At 42.9% G+C, this 21,939-nt stretch overlaps 1 protein-coding gene across 7 annotated transcripts in view; it reads right to left on the reverse strand.

Annotated features, from left to right (window-relative positions):
* dlgap4a (discs, large (Drosophila) homolog-associated protein 4a) overlaps positions 1-21,939 on the reverse strand; it is a 79,226-nt gene that overhangs the window by 2,602 nt on the left and 54,685 nt on the right. The window contains exons 2-11 of one of the 7 annotated variants that reach the window (XM_035159251.2): positions 18,503-19,783; positions 17,501-17,739; positions 17,040-17,117; positions 16,344-16,491; positions 13,620-13,866; positions 4,809-5,230; positions 4,617-4,714; positions 2,745-3,181; positions 1,125-1,216; positions 543-695 (exon numbers count right to left, since the gene is read on the reverse strand). In XM_035159251.2, the coding sequence (XP_035015142.1) occupies positions 543-695; positions 1,125-1,216; positions 2,745-3,181; positions 4,617-4,714; positions 4,809-5,230; positions 13,620-13,866; positions 16,344-16,491; positions 17,040-17,117; positions 17,501-17,739; positions 18,503-19,714 (3,126 nt within the window). In that variant the 5' untranslated portion in view covers positions 19,715-19,783. Of the gene's footprint in view, positions 1-542; positions 696-1,124; positions 1,217-2,744; positions 3,182-4,616; positions 4,715-4,808; positions 5,231-9,396; positions 9,658-12,044; positions 12,200-13,619; positions 13,867-16,343; positions 16,492-17,039; positions 17,118-17,500; positions 17,740-18,502; positions 19,784-21,939 lie in introns of those variants that run through there. The other 6 variants (XM_035159253.2, XM_035159252.2, XM_035159254.2 and 3 more) reach the window with 6 other exon arrangements.

The raw sequence follows: 21,939 nt of genomic DNA on the forward strand, positions 1-21,939 counted from the left end.
CAACTTTGGTTGGAAATGTCAGAAACTATTTATCGGTGTTAAAAATAATTGCTCCGTTATTATCAATTCTGAGAATGATTAATTGGTTCTGGCTGGATTTACACTTAAACCTAATGACCCACACTTTCTTAAAGTGGTAAATTCAATAAATTAAACTAAGGTGTAGGTGACGTGTGCCTGCTCGGAAATGTAACTACGCATCAGCGCTACACCTTCAATAGAGGTACCACATGGGGAAAGCAACAACTGTGGTTGGCTGCTTGAGTTTTCTTTCAGGGATGTCACTCCAGATCTATGAGTGCTCAGCGTCACTCTGTATCACAAAGTGAATGAAAGACAGTAAAATCAATTTTCTGCAGGGAATACAAAGCACTCTAATGATGCAGAGGAGATATCAACGAATGAAATCTGGCTCAACTATAAATTCAAATGTACGTCACCCTTTGACCCCTTGTGTCGACATTAAATAAAACGTAATTCTTCCAGCTCTATCGGAGTTACTACCCGAAAGAACTTGAACACTCTGTGGCACCAAACATCACCTTCTTCTCCGGTTTCTCAGGAAGTTGCCAGTTGTTGGCTTTCAGTTGGTAGAGCTCGTCAAACTTCATGCTGATGTCTTCTATTGTGAGTTGAAGCAGATCCCAGAACCCGGCGAGGTCCTGTGCTGTTGGTCGTGGGTGGGCATTCATGTCCTGGGGAAAGGGAAAATGAATCAGTATTGACAAGTGTTAGAAACCAGAGAGAATTAGTCACATCCCTCCGCACAAACAAATTTCCAGGGCAGCTTCTCTTCAAGCAAATAGATGACGAGAAAACACAACTGACACTAATCGACATTCAGATTATTACATTCCGGCAATATTAGACCTGCGATAGAGTGTCTGACAAGAAGGAAGAGCAGACAATTGAGTCAAGTAAGCCGAGCGATCATCTATCAGAATAAATTTGCCTGAACAAATCAGAGGATTTCTTGTTTCCGCTTCCTCTCTAAATGTAATGTAATCGACTCCTGCGCGTCAGTGTGAACGACAAATGATGTTGGCAGCGCAAAGATTGAAAGCAATTGGGGTCAATGAGAATTTGAGAGGAAAAAACAAACGTGATGTAATGGAGCCACTCACCAAGTTCTCTCTACAGAGGCCTCTGAACTGCTCAAACTTCTGTGCCATGATGAGCTGAGCGCTGCCTACAGCACTGCGGATCGTCCCCAACACTACGAAAGCAGAGAAGAGAATATTATTACTCATCAACCGGTTGACAAGAATGAGCATAGAAACAAATAAAAGCATTTGAGCCTGAAAACCCCACAAAGAAGTCATAAACTGCTGTAGGATAGAGACACCAGTCCTTTTGCACTGGAGAGATACTGTAAATGAAGGGCTGGGGGGGGTAGAATTCATTCCCGTAGTCTAGTAATGAAATATTTATGCGCACATTTACCAAGTAATATTCTGTGACAGTAAATGATTTCCTTAGAAGTAATTTATTGACTCAATCTAAGTGAGGACAACAAACAGCTCTTTATTCGGCTATTTTATGCCCTAATATTTGCATGTAAATGGAAATTCATAATTCAGGTCCACAGAGAGGTGCAGGAATGATAATCTGACGGAGCCTCGGCTGCTCGTGTCCTCCGTGCTCATTCATATTTAAGACACTGCAGAGATACATCAGTCTAAAAGCCTGAGTGGTATTCTGGGAGAAGAGAGAAGTGGAATGACTCTGCTGTGGCTGTATATCAAAGCTAAAACAAGGCTTACTCCCACTCTAACCAGCAGCAATACTGTGAGTCAATAGCAGGATTGAGTTGGTCACGTTTGGCCTCATTGTCTACATGGACGTCGCCTGACCTACTCCCCTGTCTGTGAACTCCAGTAACAGGGACATCAATTCAATCCTTCACATCACTCACTGACAAGCTATTCACTTTATTACAGTTATATTGTGCCTCAGTTTTTTATGTTTTATTCATGGCTTTTTCGAGACGGAAGACAACTGTGCTATCTATTAAATCTAGCGATATAGTGTATATGAATGCCTCTCCCTGCACCTTAAAGCTTCTTACAACTTACAGTTGCAACTTATATAAACTAAACTGCTCATATGTCATGTTCTCTACAAGGAACAAGGTACTGTCTCATTACACAGTACTTACAATTTCAGGTCATAGGATATTTTAACAGTCGCTGTACTTCATGTTCAAACTGAGCGTGGGAGAACTCGTTTCAGGAACAATGCTCCCCACAAAAGGGAATTAGCGATAACATTTTTATCATGTCAATATTTCATTTGTCTTTAAAAGACTATACTTAAGTAATAGCAACTCAGAAGGTCTACGGCAAATTCTAGCACGCATTGGCACTACATTACAAAGTAGTGTTTGGATATAGCCACTCTGTCGTGATCACGTCAGCTAAAGAGAAACTGAAATTTACAACTGTTTTCCCCGTGTCACTGAAGCAACGGGGGAAAGGGGGAATTGAACAAATACAGACAACAGACAACAAATTACTAAACAGATTATGGTCCATTACCACCATGCTCTGAACTAAATTACAGCAGAACATGATTTGCATGTAGCTCAAAATAAATATGGATCGCAAATCACATTTGTGATGTGACGAACGCGAACACATACAGTTTATGTAAGAAAGTATCTCAAAATGTATCTGGATTTTATGCAAATGTGTTAACAGGACCTAAATGTTTTGATAGTGACTTCATGTAATTATGTTACTTACCCTCCTCTGAGATCTTGTTGTCTTTGGTCTCCTGCTCCATCTGTTGACACCAGCCCTCCATGCGGCCTGTTTCCGCCTGCAGGAGCTTCAGAAACCAGTTGCCGTCTCGGAGGCAAGCTGGCGTGCCAGTTTGAACATTACCTCCGTGGTTGCTGCAATTTCCAGACTCCAAGCTGGGGTCTGGTGGTGGCAACGAGGAGGGGTCCAGAGCCGGGTCTAGACTCTGCGGAGGGGAGGTGGATATCCTGGGTGGGGCTGAGGTGTGTTTAAGGGCCTGCTGTTCCATGGCTTTGTCCGGTCCGTTGGGCGCAGTGGTATTCACCGTTTGACTGTTGGTGCAGTTGGCTGTGTTGTTTTCTGTGGGTGCGGCATCCTGGGGCTCCTGAGGCTCAGTCTCTGTGTTTTGTCTGGAGGACATGCTGCTTTCCCGGCTGAGACTGCAGAGACATGAATAAACATGAGCTCCTGACAGACAGTTAAATAAATAAGACAATGATGTGATGCATCGAATATATTCCATTGAAACAGTTTGAGGTCAGTGAGATTAGCTGACAGACGTTCATGGCAGATGATGGTGCGGCATTGTGCATTTCAAAGAAGCACCAAGAGAAATGGAAATTAGCGGCAAACCAGGTATAAAAGATTAAAGCTCAGCAGGCTGCTGGCTTCAGAGATAATGAGGAGGAGAAAAGGAAACAGACTGTCAAACCAATGTGATTAAGGGGCATTACAGAGTACTGGAAATGTTTAAATGGTCCGTTTCTCACAGTTTTCAGTTCACTACAGTCAAAGCAAGAGTAAAAGGGCATCAATCAGAGAGCTGGGCTGCTGTCCTGCTGCCAGGCGGACTGCTGCTGAATGACCTCAACCACTCGCTGGTGCTGAAGCGTCAGGTTCACCAGCAAAACAGAGTGTGTGCAGTTATGGAAGCAGAAGAACTAAAGTGCATCAGACCCAGGCCTGTCAATGGGGTCAAAAAGGTATCGGAATATTAAAATGTATTCTGGTATCACTATATTCATATTTGGAAAAAATATGAGTATATATAAATGTATAATAAGTATTATTAAACCTTTATCCAATTATTAAACCTTTATCCAACCAATAAAGTACCACTGACTGGAAGAAACTGGAATATCCGTTCACACCTTTCCAGAGTGATTCACTAAAGCCATTTTCAGCCAGGACCTCTGGGTAAAATCCGGAGAATTGGCTACGGAGTTTACTCGTAGTTTACCTTTCACACATGCACAACTCAACGGGAGGTTCTGTGCACAGACGCATTCACAACAGCCAATAATCAAATCAGGTGAGAGGCTGCGCGGCCGGGAGCAGCAGGCAGAGGCAGGAAGTGACGAATTAACTCCGCTACCAAGATCATGTTTACAGCACCCCGACACGTCGTCAGCTCTTATCACCACAAACTCTCTTCACATCTGCGTCGGTGTCTTCTACGTGTATGACGCCGCTTATCCCCGGGAGACATTTCTTTTCTTTTTGTTAGTTTTTTCATTTTTGCATCTGTTGCCCCCCCACACTCGCTGTGAATCCAGCGGGGGATCCACTGCTGTGTTAAACACATCGCCTTCTCTGCGGACTTTATACTAGGAGGTCAGAAACTATGGAAAATCTGACATTTGCGTTGACACGTTGACCTCCTCTGGAGAAAATACAGAGGAACTGCGGAGACCAGTGCATGTCTGAAAGCAGCTTAGCAGTGAAACAGGAAAATTGTGATGATCAGTAACCTACAAATTCTCATCATGTCCTTCTTTGCAACATCTTCTTGAAGACTGGATTACACATAAACCATCAAATCATTACTTATGGCTTTTCATTCACTGTTAATGTGAAGTGTGAGAATATACTTACGGCCTGCCGTTCTCCACTTGAACTCCAATTGACTGAAATTTTAGGGGCGTAGTCAGTGATAGTGGTTCCTCTCTTGGATTTGGAAGTACGCAATCCACCTGAACAATCATTGATGCCAGAAAAGCAGTCAAATACAAGCTTTATCTTTCTGCCAGTATGATGTGTCCCACTACAGAAGTAGACAACTCTTACCTGAATTCCTATTGAGGACAGTTTCCTCTTGGTTGCAGTCGGGGGCTGCTCTAGGGTGACAAGAGAGCTCAGGGTGTCATTTTGGGGTAGGGTAGATGTGGAAGTGGTGACGTTGGTGACAGTGATAGTGGGAGGCAGGTCACGAGGGGCTGGAACAGGAGGAACAGAGCCTGCAGTGGGTGTAGGGGTTACAGCAGGGACAGCAGCTGGTGGAGGCTGGGTCCCCTTCGCCAGGCTGCCTGTGCGGAGGCTACAGAGACTGTCAGAGGAATTGCTGCGTCCTGACTGGCTGTTGGCCTCACTGCCACGGTCAAGGTACACGTCTTGGGCTGACTCTGTGCTGCTCTGCAGTGTCACTGAGATGAGGGGCTTGGAGGTGGTGCGGGGTGGGACTGGAGGAGGGGCCCTCCTATTGCTGACTGCTGGCAGAAGAAGCAGATAAAGAAAAGAGAGCCAAGCATGAGAAACCTGCTCTTTGGCTCACCGGACTTCAGAACGAAAGCAAAAGTATAAAACATAAAACCATAAACATCTGAAAAACAAACCTGCACTTTGCCCTTATTGCTGCCTCCATGAGGATGTGCTTAATGCTACCTCTGCTACCCTGTAAAGCTGCTGGATGCTGTGCTCCATTGACGTCAGTCTGTCTCTATGAGGATCTTTGCTTTCATGCCACACCGTCACAGACCCTCTGGGGACCGTATGACAGGACAACTCTGTTCCTGGCTCAAAGCAATTTTGAGGAAATAAACTGGGAAAGAAAGTGTTCTTATTGTGCTTTCCTGTTTGTATTCCTCCTACATCTGAAGAACTCCAAAGATTAGCCAAACACCAACACAGTGAAGATTAGACGAGTGACACCGCAGTCATCCTGTCGTTTTGTTATTTTTAGATTTATTGTTACATGTCTCAGCGGATGAAATGGGAGATATGCACAGACAAAAGGAGAACAAAATCTCCTCAATGCCTGTCTCTGAAGTTGAAGATTTGCATATTTAAAGTTTCTATCTTGCTGCCTAAGCGATTAAACTTTTAGCAAAGGAAATTTTAATTCTCTTGTTCACTGGCTTTGTTCTCTCATCACTTGCGTTCACTCCCCAGCTCTCACTCTCTCAAGCACATGCTCATTCATATGTTTTACCAAACTCTGTCCAGATAAACATGAACCACTTGAAAAGCCTGGAGCAGGGACTATTTGGCACATGGAACTACAATGCAGATATTAAATTCAGTCTCTAGTTCCTCTGCTTGAAACATAGGTTGTTTGAAAACACCCCATCGCTCAGAAATGTAACACACATGTACATTTATAGGGACTGAATTTGATCAATGTATATTGTCAAATTGGCAGCTACTCTCTTTTGCCTCACACCTGCTGCTCTCATAAACGTATTGTCAACCACAACAAGACGCTGTTTCAGAATAGAGGATTTAGCAGCTTGAGAGAAGTTGGTAGAGACCAAAATCAGAGCTAAAAAGGATGTACGTTCTTCAGCAGGCCAGAAATATGACTGCACATGGATGCTAATGTTGCTCAATAACTGCTATAACCTCAACTGTTACAATCTATTAGAATTAGAGAAGTCACCATTGCGCACACAGTGTAAACGACTATTCAAAAGGTTTCACATTCTGGCGTTGACACATGAACCTTGGATTCCCAAACTCCTTCTACAGAAAAACTAAAAGGAGGCCTGAAAGTGGATTACTAGCGAGTAAGACCGATCTGACTCAGAGACCGGAGCCTCTTTTCCTGTCATCAGTCTGACTGCAGGGTTGTGGTGGATGATACAGAGTCAACTAAAGTAAAGCAACGTAGGAAAGCAAGAAAAACCTCGGGCTTTCTTCAAGAGTTTGTGGTGGTGGTGGTAAGGGGGTGGCAGATGCTATTTAAACAACTTGCTGACTGGTAACATTGCCGACTGAAAGAGCTGTAAAGCACAGCAAATACTTTTGCCCCATTACAGTGTTCAGTCTATAAAATTAGCCGACCCAAGAAAGTAATTTAAGAAATTCAACAAAATATATTCATTCTGTCCAGCAGTGGTTCCCAAGCAGCAACCCAACACCCTATAATTGTGAGGGCTCTGCACTTCCGTCATCAGCCTGTGAGTCACGGCACCAGCAAAGCCCTCATTAAATCCCACAAACATACACAAACATGGCTGTAGAAATCCACTCACGAGTCGCACACGCAGCCCTGACCTGCAGTGACAATCTCGCCTCGGAGAACATATCCAACAAACAGCAGAACATTTATTCTGAAAGAGCGATACACTCCTTGTGGTTCTCATAGCTCAGATGCACAACATTCCCAACGTCGATGTGTCTTATTACACCCTCAAGTCTTAACACATGCCCAACACTTGTTGTGTCTGCGAGGCTGCAACGCATCACACACATTTACACTGAGTTAGATCATCTCTTCTAAGCTAAATATCCATCAACAGCTGACCACACAGGAGCCTTTCTCACTCAGCTCTACATTAGCACGATGTATTAGCAACAACAACAAATGGGTCATAGTGAAGTGGGCTAATTGCAGATTATTCACACCTTTAGGTAATAGCACAATCCATTTCACTGTCGGAGTGCAATATGTGGTGGCTGGCTCTATATCCCCTGGCCATGGAGATTGGCCAAGCAGGGATCAGTGCTGCCCAGACCCTGGATCTCTAGGGCAGTGCCAGCACACAGCCTCCAGCTGAAACATTTAATTCTTCAGATCCCTAAAGGTGCGTAGTTGCTGTTAAAACCCTGGTCATTGAACGCATGAATGAACGACAATTTAAAATTAGAGGTGTGAATTACAAAAGGTGTTTTTATATGTTTTCTCTGCTGCCAAATGTGGTTTCCTGTCGGAGGCAAGTGGTGGTGATGGCCACTTTTTAAGTGCTTCATCCATCATTGTGTTTACAAGACGTTTTTTAATATGCCCTGAGCAGCGGTACTTCATAAGGGCAGACTGGAGCATACTAGCCTGCTATAAAAAAGAGCTAGGCTAGTATGCTAACTTTAATAGAAGCAAAACAAGAGTCAACCTTGACGTTGCTTTCCACCGCTGGAGACAGTGCTTCATGAGTAAAGCAATCAAGTTTAATTAAATGTTTCTGCAAGTTTGTTAATTAAACAGCTGTTTATGCCAATGTTGGTATTTCCTGAAATTACTTTACAACCGTGGCAGGTTATTGCATCAATTGTTTTATCTTTTGTTGTTACAATTGCAACATTAACAGTGAAAATACAACATTTACATTACGACCCTGCAACTTTAAGCAAGGTCCCTTTGCATAGGTGGGATGCCTATGCAAAGCCACTACGTTACCCGACTGGCCACATTCAAATAAATGAGAAGGCTGCCTTTTTTCTACACTAGTCATAACGCAGCCTCCCTTTCCTGAGTGACGCACAAGGTCACACGTACACAGACTGACAGCAGCTGTCTGAGTCACATAATTCAGTGAAACAAAAGCTTTCTTCTACTCTCAAAACAATTAAGATCAATTACAGTGCTGTCAACACCACTATGCCTATGTACCACTATACCACCATGAACACATGTTTAGTAAATTGCCTCACTTATGCTAGCTATGCAGTCTCTGAGGCAGGATATTCTCCGGCTCCATCAGCAGGTTTGTCTGTGAGCTATCAGATGACCACTAATGGGCCCTCCACAGCGGACTAAAACTATAGTTAACATGATCGACTCTTTTAAACGCTGTTGCCATTTGCTAATTTTTACAAAAACAGAACATGATTATCTTTCAGTGGCCGTGTTTTGGTGTTCTGGTTTGGGATTTGGGATTTAAGAAGTCTTGATTACTGCTGAACTCGTTCCTGAGTGGATTTGGCTTAAAGTTAATTAGGCTTGAACTGTTATTTTTTTGTGCAGTGTTTCACATTAGTTTCTCCTGAATTACACACAAAGCCTTATGGACAGTGTTGTAGCTCCTTCTGCATGAACCTCAGTGAAACTGGACATGAGCCAAGTATCATGAAAAGAGGTGGTGACAGAAGCGCTGTTGAAGATTAGCAGTCTCATTGTAAGATAATATGGCAGGCTGACAGACTGTGGGAGTCGTAGACTGAAAGATTAGACTGGGACACATGTCTGAGGATGACTTCTGACTGATCATTTCATTTCTGTACATTCACATATCGGCAGGAAACTGGCCTGTGTTCACTTGTGGAACTAAATTAAAATCCGTCACCTTAGCCTTAAAACCTATATCATTGTTTTCACAATGTTCTTGTTCTTCCAATTCACGAATATGTCAAACTCAAGAGGTACGAGTAAAACAATTTAAATCAATGAGCAGAGACAGACATCATGACAGAGAGAACAATCTGTTGCGACAGAGAGACAGGCAGCCTGCTGTTCAGGAGACAATGCTGACATACTAATAGAAAAACAGCAAACCGTTTGCACAACACACAGACCGAAACAGTGACAACACCAAAAACTAAAAAATGACGTAGAAAGAACAAACAGCTATGATTTCACCACCAGTCAAGCAACTTGTTCTATCACATGAATGTTGGGAGTTCCTAAAGTAAATAACAGGAGAACTTTAAATGAAGCACTTGCCTTGAGCACATTCATTGAAACCGAGACAAAACCCAAATGATTTAGTCCACTCTTTGCACTGCTGGAGTCTTGGTTTGTGCATTGCTATCGGGTGCATATGGCGATGTCCTTAAGACCGGCTGTGGCTCTAAGTCTGACCTGTTGGACGGGGGCAGCGGTCTGGGTTGTCGCCTGAACAGCTGACGTTAAGACACGTGAGAAGTTCCTCTGAGGTCAAACAAATCAGGAGGGGAAGCTGGGGCACTTTAACACAGCATGCCTGAGCCACTTTGATTTCGTTTAGATACAAGAAAGATAAATACAACGACACACAAATAAATCAAACAAAAGGTTAAAAGCACACAGCTAGAGATTCATTATGTCAGCTCGAAAGCCTTTTTTTTTTTTTTAACTCCACAAGCAAGCATTTGGCTTTTGCAAGCTACAGCATAATGGTGGGTAGTGTGGTTAAAAACTAAAACCCTGCCATTCATCAGTACGGATGTGAGGATGTGCTTCAGACATGCAACCTCTTTTCAATCTGTCATCAAATCGAGCTACGTGGTTGCACAGGACAAAGAAAAACAAAAAAACACAAAACAAGACTGTGATTAGAAGGGTGATTATTTCCATTATTTCCTTAATCTGCCTGGTGTTTTCTTTCTGTAAATGCTTTGTTCTGTACATTAAAATGTGGATTTGTGCAACCAACACACATGACATCAGACCAAATAAACCAGCAAATCCTGATAACTGAATAACCGGACCGAAACAATATTTCACACCTATTTAAATATGTCCTTAATGATTAACTTATAATAAAAAATAACAGCTGATAGCCCATGTCCCTCTACTCATCAATTAATCATCTATTTGTTTAAGTGGAAAAATTTGTCAGTGCAAAAATGTATTTAACTGTACTGCACAAACAGTCTCTTAACATATACTCAGACTATTTTCTTTTCACACAAGCTGATACAAAGTACTTTCACAAATCAGAAAGTCACGAGTGCAGGAAGTGGACAGTTAACTATGTTAACAAAAAGCTCCACACATGCAGACATCCTTAGGAAGCTGGTGTGCTGTTGACCTTACTGTGAAACTGCTTCACCCATTCAGTCGAGAGAGAGAGAGAGATTACCTCATCAATGAGTGCGACGTGACTCACTCTCTATCCATGGCAATACAGACAGACGCATCCCGCCTTGTGTAATATGTTGCTGGATACAATGAACACGCCTTGTGGCTACATAAAGCTGAAAGCCAATGAGGCTGATGGTTCCCACCCAGACAGCTGTTCAGTAGCCTGATGGGTGGTTTCCAAGCCCTCGGAGAATGGAAAATTAAAAGCATTGGTTAAAATAAATCAATACTACACAGGACATGTCCTGATCGATCACGTCTGAGAGCACAGACAGATGAGTTGATCTTGAGTGCCTCACTCTTGACGTTGCATTTATTTTGTGAGCACATCCTTCTTATGTCAGGGGGTCCTTATAAAAGCCCAGCAAAGTGTCCTAACTGCAAAGCACTACAGAGCCGAGCAGGAAGCTGATCAATTATTGATCATGTCCTCAGGTCTTAACACGTGGTAGCAGGCTGCTCTGTGAAAAAATGGTTCATGAGACTGACTGTAAATCAGAAATAGCCACTGCGGTCGAGGTAGAAATATTTTCTGAAGGCAGCTTTCAAGACTAAAAGTGGATCTGCACAGGCCACATGGGATTTAAGACAACTATTAAACCACATTTAGGGTGTTTCTCTCATCCATCAATAAGAACAATGTGTTAATGACCTTGTTAAGTATTTTTGACTCATTCCAGGAGGAAGCAACGAGACACCGCAGTCTGCAGGAGAGAAGAAGGGCTGAAACTTTTTAACGACTCTTTAAATGGGCCGGCTGGTGAATCATAGCTTCCTCCATGCCTCCGGGCTCGCATCACTGTCACATGGATACGAGAGAAGAGTCGTGTAACGTTACCTCGCCTCATTCAAACCGCTCATGTTCATTTACAAACCCAATCGATACCCTCCACTAGTCCGGATTCCCCCTTGTACGAATCAATTCAGGGATGGATTTCTGATTTTAAATCGATCATCGGTGCGCGTGAATTAGGATTTTAATCATCTCTAAATCAAGCTGATCGGTGAAGTACAAGCAGCTTATATTAGCACATGGCGTCCAGCAGGGATGGGTCATGTTCCAGCGGTAAAACAAAGTGAAGGGCTCGGCTCAAGTCGCCGGGCGTGGAGCTGTTGACGCCTCGGCTACTGTTAGCTTGTGCTAGCAGCCAGTGGACGCTCATCGCGGGCACTGATCGCTGGGTAACGTTAGCCGGAGGCTTCACATAGCAGACGTGTGGGTGAACCAACAAAAGAGACGCTGCCACCGGCGACTCCCACCGAAGCCTCGTTGGCACCAGTGTAACCAGTGTAACCAGTGTAACCACCGCAGCAGCAGCAGCTACACCACCACCATCCTCATCCTCCACCCTGCTCGCTAACAGCTCGTATCACAGGCGCTTCATTCCCTTTCTTCATCCACGTTAGCTAGCTTACCCAGCACCGCGTTAGCTTGTGCTAGCTTCGCTGTTGCTAACGCGCCGACAGCAGGAAGACATCACGAGCAGAGGCGCTCGCGCTGATAAGAAGGCGACGGGAAGTCTTACTGTTTAATGGCGGCGGGTAAAATCCTTAATTTTCCTTGTTCATTCATGAAGCGGAGGAGACGCGGCGGTGATCAGCGGCGGGACTCGCAGCGACGCTGTGAAGAAAGGATCCGATCCACACGCCCTTCGCGACCAGGATTGGAGTCCACGTTTTCACCGTTTTACCGCCCGACGCACGCGATTGGTCCGCTCGGCTCCTCGCGCTAATCGGTGAGCCGGGCGATTGGTTTAGAGTAGCGTTGTATTGTGGACGCGCTCATCGCGGAAGGTGCGCTTCATTTGTGTCCCTGGACGCCGCGGGGATCACACCCGAGTCGGTCCAGACATTAAAATGTCATCAAACACTGGAAGGCGCGATTATTGACAAAGGTTTTTTTTTCACTTTGTCATATTTTCTCTCAAGTAAGTCAAAGGGGAAAAAAACCTTTATCTAAAATATTGTACAACAATGTTTTCTTAATTTCCAAGCGTAAATTAAAGATTAGCACTAATTTAAATATGCAGGCCCATCCTCCCATAGACAGGGCCCTTAAAAACACCAACAAGTCAGTCATTACTCACTATGATTTGGCTGCAACACTGTTTACCCCTGAAACTCCAGAATTGTTTTGTGGACTCAAACACCTCACCCAACCCTCCATCGGCATAGTGGTGAATAGATAATCATTTTTGGGTGAACTATCCCTTTAAAGGCCAGATCATTCAAGAAGGACCATGTGCCAAAGTTGAATTTATAAACCTTAACTGTTTATACTGAGGTCATTTGTTCTGAAGTTGTTCTACAGCAAATCAACTCACTCATGTAGCTTCGCTTGTCAAACCAGGAGTTAAAAAACAAAGACGTTGTGTTTAGTATCAAAGAAGACTCAACACGAGTAAATATTTACATTCATAAAATTGATAACAGACAATATACATTAAGTTTCTATCAATTAAATTGTTGGTGGTATTGTATTAATTATAAATGTGCAATATGTGAAGCATAGGTCCAATATAAATTTAGACTTTTCATATATCACATCCTTCAAGAGAAAAAGAGCGGAAGAGGAATATTTCTATCATATAAAGTCAAGAGTGGTTGGTCATCAGGTGTTAAAACCAAAATGAGTAAAATATAATTCACTTTAATTTAATGCTGCTGTATGCATTTGCCTTAGTGTTCACACAACCCCTTTACACAACTCCTAACACAGCAGTGTGTTTATTCTAAAACATTCTCATTGGTGGAGACATTATCACACAAATCATAAACTGTGTCTCAGAAACATTTCCTTCAAAGTAAGATAAGAAAAAGGCGGAAATGTATTTGATACTTGTGGAGAAATAATGAAGACCAAAGTTATACTATGTGTTCTCTTCCTATTCTTCTTAACCAAACATGAAAAGTTTAATCAGTTTTGAATATAATTTACAAGTGAATATGTTTTAAATTGTGTCTTATCTATTTCCAAGGACAATTTTCACTTTAAATGTATGTGTTGTGTTATGATATTTGTCCTGTACTTCCTCTCTTTCAGTGAATACTTTTTGTAATCTATGTCTAGCAGCTCTGTCTTTCCTGTCTCTGGTACTCACTGGTGTCGGAGCAGTAGCTGTAGACTGCAGCGGTGGGCGGCGGGGAGTCCGAGTCCACAGAGGCCGTGTCTTCATCCTGGGAGCAGCCGGCCTGGATGGCACGCAGGTAGCTGTGGCTGCGCGACCGGAAGCACGTCGGCGCGGGCAGATCCAGGGCCTCCACTGCCTGTGATTCCCCGTCACAGTACATCACTGAGTGCCCACAGCCCTGCCCGCATACCTGAAAGAACGTGTGCAGACTCACACGCTGAGGGCAGAGGGCAGACTGAGAAACATGCATTCACTGGATCTATATTCCCAAGTGGTGGAATAAGTACACATTATTCTTTTACTTCAGCAAAAGTACAAATACAACAATGTAAAAACAATTACAAATAAGTCCTCATTCAAAATCCTATTTAAATAGAAGCACAGACATATTATCACTGAAATGTACTTAAATGATCAAAGGCTATGACTGTCATATTGTTTTATGTGACATTATTAGATTCTTAATTCTTATGCACCACTTTATAAACAGCATTGGGTCCCCTCCAAAGGATCGTATGATAATTCTTAAGAGTTGAGAGGATTGATGTGGTAAGAAAGAACAACAACAAAAGCTCTATGAAAAAAACTTTTTCTACTCTATTAAATATTTCATATAGTTTGACCTCTTTGTGCCTCATAATGCAACATCTAAGACCTTTAAAGTGGAAGTCACTCAGCTGGAATTGTTAATAACTCATCTGTGTCTATTGTAAAGTGTCACAGGGTATTATAAAGGGTATACTATGCGCTTATTACTTATATTTTTAAACATAAAATAATATTGTGAAAAGTAGCCGTAGATTTCAGACAATAAAGAGCCATTTTTCCCACTGTACTGTTGTGGTGTGTAATAAATGAAGAAGCATCCCCTACAGTTGAAATATTCAAGTCAAATAATTTTTTGTTTAAAATGCTCTTATTAAACCTTTTCAATATATGTATTTACAATTTAACATTCAACATCTTGTCTCACAAAACCCAATCTGACAATGGAAGTTAACAACAAAATACAACAAAAATTTTAAATTTTTAAAATAAACTCTTCCAAACACTCTGAGGGTTGGGAGAGAGGTTCATACACCTATACTTGATGTTTGTTCAAAGTAGGGGAGGAACCCCTGAACCCCTCGTGGAGGAGTAAAGGTTTTCAAGTTTGAGAAGTCCCATCACACATTGTACATAGAGTGTAAAGGGGGTTTGGCCGATCTCCAGTGATTCAACACTATCCGCTGAGCCAATATTGACAGAAATGCTAAGACGTCGCACTGTGCACCTGTAAGTGCAAACACTCCAGGAGCTAATCTGAGAAACAAGAGTCGTGGGAACTGATCGTCTCTCCTTACTGAAGGTGATGGAGAATGATTCAAACATTGCCGACCAATCAGGTACAAGATCTTGGCAGCTCCAAAACATACAGTACAAAGCAGCAATTTTGAGGTACTTTTACTTCACTTTAATATACTTGGTTCATTCGTAGTTAGTTTATAAAGAAGAATAATGAAACAGTGTAAACATATTGTGTTATATGTATGTTATGATGGCTATGGGTTGATTTTTTATGTGACTGGTGAAAAGAAACACAATCTAAAAACGTATTAACACTAAAATGAATGGATCTTAGATACTGTCCATCACCACATTTTAAATATTAGTTCAAATGTTTAAAAAAGATCTCATGGACACATGAAGTTATAACATTTTTAAAACCAGTGTTAAATTGTCTACATAATTAAAGCTGTTACATGATATGACTATTTTTAGATCTTGGTTCAGAGTCAGAATAAAAATAATGTTTCTGCAGCCTTTCAGTGAGTTACCCAAAATAGCTCTGTTTCAGTATCTCTTTGTTGCGAGGCTTTGTCTTGTCAAGTTATGATGGGATTGATCTGACATGTTTGATAAAGAAACATTAAAAGAAGCAGCACACAGCCAGTAGCAGTCTAGTTATTTTTATGTTTGGCATTTTACTGTTATATATGAACGTGCCGTGGGTGGAACATAAACGTGAATAATACTCCCTCAAAAACTACTGCCTCCGTTTGTGGTAGTTTACAACCCAGACATGTTTTATTCTGATTTAACTGTCATCTTCAAGGAAATTGAATCTCTGAATCCTAATGTGATGGATGTTTAAGTTCCCATGTACTGTACAAATACGGGCTGATACCATCACTTGTAAATGCTGTTTGCATTAGTCTGGTGTGTGATTCTACATCGTGCTGATGGAGATATACAAGCTCCCTCAAGTTTACTCTGAGGCAGATATCCCACTTTGACAATCTGCAAACATGCGCAAGCTTCTTTTAAAATTCCACCTCCTTATTCCCAACTGGTTGATTCATATACCGTCTCTCGGCCGTCTCAGCAGACATTGCATATGTTTAAATATTCTCTCACAGAAGCTTCAACCTCGGAGTTGTGTATTTTTTGCTCAATCCCATGTGATCACACTTACTCATCTCTCTTTGGGGGTCACAGGAGTCAATGCAAAATGATCTAATTAGCTGTTTGTAATACTTATATAAGCAACACATAAAATTTCTGTCATGGAAACATCGGTTGATATCGACTTTAATCTACAACTCTTGAGTTTGAGTCCAGTTCAACCCAGGTGAACATTGACCCGTGACATTTGCCTGCATCAGCGTACGTGTGATATTTGCCTAAACATGTCTGATAACACCGCAGCCGTACCTGAGTGCCCGAGGCTCTGCCCAGTGTGGCAGAGCAATGGCTGAAATCATGGTTCCTGTGGCGTGGAGGGGCCTCCAGCGGGCTCACCAGGCAATCCAAGTTATCCAGGCTCCGATTGGTCGTCAGCTCCTTCAGGGACGGCAGTGAGCTGCGGAAGAGAACGTGATAATCAGACATCAGAGTCTGGAATAAGTGAGGGCTGTGTTTACATGATGATATCCAGGAGAAACTTGAAATGACACCTGGGTATATTAAAGTTTAATACAATCGAGATGTGTGGATAAGGGTTATGTGGTTGGGTTTAAAATCGCAGCACAGAGGAAACAGATTTTTGAGTAAAACTGCTAAATTTGTTTTATTTATAAATTTACTCTCTGACTGATCTGGGAACATTTTGTTCAGTTTCCTCTGTTCTGGCTCACCTATTTAGTGTGAGGGAAAATATGTGCACAGTAAGCAGCAGGGTGTGTTTGAGTGATTTCCATGGGGAAATTTGCATGTTATGAAAACCAGGGCTTGAGGAAGCAGGTGAGTGTTAAGTACCGACACGCCACTCAGAGGACCTGCAAGGTAAAGAGATGGAGAGGAAAAGCACCGGGAGGGGTTAGACAAATAAAGGCGGTGGGGTCATGGCGGTGGGGCAGGTGAGGGTGGGGGGGAGGGGCCACACTGCCTGCCTGTATGGATGACACTGACCTCAGATGCTGCACAGAGCATGCACTGTGCAGAGGAGACCACAGATAATCCTCCCGCATGAGAGCGTAGTAACGAGGCCTGTCCGTGCGGATGTGGGGGTAAAACACACGGCACAAATTTCACCTCCTCTTGCTTTCGCAGCAAATAAAGATGATACTGTGCGTCACGCCCTGTCTTCTCCCATTAAGCTGCATCTCTACCTCCATGACTTGATCCCATTAACTTCAATAAGAGCTGCTGCACTTTCTGACTATTATTCATGACAAGTTGCTGCCACCTGCTGACGACCTTTGGGGACACGAGAAAAAAATGCTGAAACCCACAATTTCAATAACATAAACCCCTTCAATGCGTCTTTCTGTTTGGAGGAATGTAAAGTAAAAGAAACTCAACTATGGCAAAACAATAAAAAGATAATCAAGGTCAAAATTGACGTCTATTCTACGTGCTTTATGACTCACTTGCGTGGAGGCGGTGGCGGCTGCTGCTGCTCGCTCAGGGAGCGCTGGGTGGCCTTCAGGTAGCTCTGGCGACGAGCAGCAGATTTGGGGGAAGGCTTGGGGCTTCCCTCCGAGTCCTCGCTGTCTTCCAGGTCCCCCATAGCTTTCACGTAGCTGCCGCTGCGCATCCGTCGACAGGGGATCTCGGTTCCCCTGGCTCGGCCGCGACCCAAAGTTCCTGTCCATTCACCCAGTGGGACCTAGATTAAAATGCATATATGTACAGTTGTGAGACCATAAAACTTTGTAATATATTTATTTCAGTTGTGTTCCTTTGATACTGTGTGTATTTCATGGTTTGTGTCTGATTTGGACTACTTTTGTGAACTAAATATGAGTCAGGGCATGTGGAGCAAAAGAAAACAGGACTTGATTGAATGTCAAGTGTAGGCGAGTATGAATATGAGGATAAAGTGTATGTGATAAATAGAATAAGGGTCAATCTGACAGAATTATCAGGAAGCATCCTCCAGAGAGATAAATAAAACCGACAAACCGACAAAAGAGAAATTAGGAAAATAGAAGAATAACCATTGTAAAGGAAATGTAACATTTTGACCACAATATGATCATGTTAATTTCCCTTTGATTGATCATGATTGAATCTCATACAATGTAACCTTGATCATGCTGTATCCTGTACAACTGAATGAATCTTGGCCTGATTGCTTTAACTAAGGCATTGTTGCCTTGATGTCATCAGAAGATCCTGACCTTTGACTTTGTAACAAACCCAACCAGAGTGGGAGGGATGAGCCAAATGTATAAAGACAAAGAACTGTTTCCCATCGGTGTGCATATTACAAACTAACCTTTGCCGTATGCACCATGCTCTGAGCATTAAAGTGTGACAATACTGTAAGAGAATTGTGTCTCGTTCCTCGTTGTTAAGGTGGGATTGCAGAAATTGCCACGACACCATGCAAACTTACAAAGAAGATGAAGATGAAGATGAATACTCACTGTCCCTCCTACCTGAAGGAACTGCTGCGTCAGGTCGGGGTGACATGACTTTGTTTTAAGCAGGGTCCTGTTGACTGTAGCAGAGCCCTTCTGCAACACTTGCCTGGCCTGGCTGAGGGTGAGAGTGGACCAGGTGCCCCTCTTCACCAACGTGTCATCCTTGCTTCCTCTTGTTCTTCCCTCCGCATCCTTGGATCCTACCTGTGTCGCCTGGCATGCCAGGAACTTGAGGTCACTGCTGCTTTTCGAGGTCTTGAGAGGATGTGCAGAAATGGTGTGGTAGCCCTGTGGGATATGCCTGGGAGGAGCCTGGCTGTCTGACACCGCTCTGCCAAGAGTCATCATGCTCAGCGGGTTGCGGTAACCTACAGCGATAGTGCCAGCTTTGGTTGTGTCAGTGTCCAGGGCATCATCCGAGCTCCAGAGGCCCAGTGCATTGGGCCTCGGTCTCTGCTTTGGCCCCTCGGTTTTAGCCCTGTCTTTACTCTTGCTCCTGCGGCTCTGTCTACCCCCGTCCTCACAAGCCCCTGTGGTGCCAGTCATTCCTCCAACAGAGCGCCCGTTTATGCTGCCCTTTATTGCAGAGCTTTCCAGAGACTGGGACTTGGCAAATAGCTTCTGCACAGAATGCATCAGGTGGCGTATTCGTCCTGGGCTCTCACTGCGTTGCTTTGACATACGTCCTCTATGAAACTGCAGAGTACTGAAGCCATCACGCTGCAGGGGCAGGTGCCGCTCTAGCTGATCCAAGAGGTTGGAAGGTAACCGATTCATCTTTGCTGCTGCTGCAGACGATATGGTGGCCGATCCACTGGTGATCATCGGAGTGCCAGTGAAGCCCAGGCCTAAGCCCATGCCCATGGACATGGAGTTGGACAGTGTGCCTGCCCTGCTGCCTTGCCCAACTCCACCACCAGCCAAACAGGCCTGGGAGCAGTCAACCTGGTCGTTCTGGGAGGTGAAGTGCAGACGCGGGAAGGTGCTGCTGTTGGACATCTGGCTGAAAGGCAGCAAGCAGTCAGGTGGCAGGGTGGTGGGACTGGTGGGGGAGCACTGGTGGAGATGGGGGTCCAGAGTGCCATAGTGGTTAATGGTGGGGCTCAACATGAAGGAGCCGTGAGGGTCTGAGGTGAGAGGACAGAGAGGCTTTTGTTGGCATGGTTCACACGAGTCAGACAGGTGACGACTGCGGTTGGCTCCTAACCCTTTCATGGTGGCTCATGTGTCGTCCTCAGAACATGTCTCCAGTCAGTACGGGTCTATAGACCTGAAGGACTCATCCTGCGAAGAAAGAGACACAGAAACGATCCATTAAACACACAACTGTCTGATTGATGCTGCTATTTAGTGCAAGGTCGCATTCTGAATAAACCTTTTAAAACTTGAACCACATGAACCCCATCCTTTAAACTCTTTTTACAGATCCAAAACAATAACAACCTGCCAGCACTTACTGCTTTAGACAACACAAGAACGCATACCTAGATAAACCACACAAAAACAACATAACTGTATTTCTACATATTCTTATTTGGCTTCTATTTATATATTGTATATTTTTTTTATTTTATACTGATACCTACATTTTGTATTTCTGTATATTGTTATTTTCCATTTATATTTCTTTTCACGGCTCGAGCGACTGTAACGAAAACCAATAAACATTTCTGATTCAGATAGTTTTTAGGCTTTATACAAAATAATGACACCCCCTCACTTTAGAGCCACAACTTCTGTTTTAACCTACAATCACTGATCTTGCTCTTTCTTCCACTTTCCTCTTCTCTGTAGAGTCTATGTATTTTGTTGTATTTTGTTTTGCTGCCTGAGTCAAGTCTTTACTGTTTAAGGTTTTTATTGTAATGTGGTTTAGTGTGCATGTTAAATGAAAGTGTATATCGGGGGGGAACCTGCAAACTTGCTGTAAAACAGTTTTAAACTGAGTCAGGCGAGTTAACACTGTGTAACAGTAAAATAGTCCTTTGTGTAGAACATAAAGCCGCAGAGTGGGAACACGACACATCTATACTTAAATTTAATGAACACATTAGAGTTAGAGTCAATTCACAAGAGTTTCTTCTAAGTGACTGAGCTAAATAAAGAAACATTACAGACTCTCTCTGGATTGTGGTGCAGAGAACAGAAGCAGCACAACACAGACTGATGCAGAGAACAGAGCCACAGTCACAGTACTCACAACAAACCAGCAGGTGGCAGTAATAAGTGCACAGAGGACACTGGGTGAAAAACCCACACACATTGTGTTTGAGTCTTAAATAACATTTCAAAAATTAATTAGGACGTCAAAGTTGTAAATCATGTGTATAGAAGCTTAAAATTATGCAATTGTATAATATAAAAACATATCTCTTTATATGTGTGTGCTTTAAGTGGTTAAAGGCAGTTTAACATTACATATTACAAATCTCTCTAAATTGGAACAATAAGCTCAAATGTTTTTTATTTTTTAATCGTTTTAACTCAAGCACTTAATTGTACTTTATGATTATAGCACTTGTCTTTTTCTGTTTTTTTGTATTGTCTTTTAACTGTTTGGTCGTGAGAAACACATTTTCGTCCCACTGTCTGTTTTACAGATGTGGCTGGAATGACAGAAATCAACTGGAACATGAGATCCTCACATAGCTTTGATAACATTTACAGACATTGAAGCCACGAGGGTGAAACGCAAAAGACAAACAGACTAAATCACAGGAGCCTCATTGCAGTTTAGTGCATGAACTCTTCCATCACATCATAAAACCTGAAACCTCTGGAGACCCGATCTGAGGCATCACCAGGATTTACAGCTTGGAACTGACAATGCATAGAAACGATTTTGTAACTCATACCTGTAAATGAGCTTCATATTTAAGAAGCTCCATTTGTTCCCAAGCAGGAAACAAACCCTCATTTCCACAAATCACTGTTGGTACTTTGCCATCCTCTTGAAAACGACACTCTCTACTGGGATAAACTCTGATTCCTTTACTTTCTCATCATGGGGCAACAATAAATCTTCTTTTGCCGCTGACGGAAAACAGAGGAAATTTGGGGCAACGACAAATATCTCTTAGCTGCATTTCAGTGGCATCTGTATTAGATTTGAGCCGGGAAATATAATGCTGAATTCAATCTGATAAAACTTCCCTCAGCTGTAACGTTATTACTGCGAATGCTTTTGTTTTGTGGGAAGAGCTCTTTGTTCTAACTAAAGATTTTGTGGAACAGATCATCACAGGGGATGACAGCTCGGATGTTTAAAGAAGCTTGAGGTAACTTCTAACAGCCTCTCTGGGATAGAGCCAAACATAACATTGCCTTATAGTTTCCAATGTATGCACAACAATTAATCTTAATATACCGCTTAATCTGTTTCTGTCACCTGCTGCGTATGATGTATCTGTGCCATCACGGAGAACAGGGTAGCCTGGCTA

Source organism: Hippoglossus stenolepis, chromosome 6 (assembly GCF_022539355.2).
Source record: "Hippoglossus stenolepis isolate QCI-W04-F060 chromosome 6, HSTE1.2, whole genome shotgun sequence".
NCBI classification, from domain to species: Eukaryota; Metazoa; Chordata; class Actinopteri; order Pleuronectiformes; family Pleuronectidae; genus Hippoglossus; species Hippoglossus stenolepis.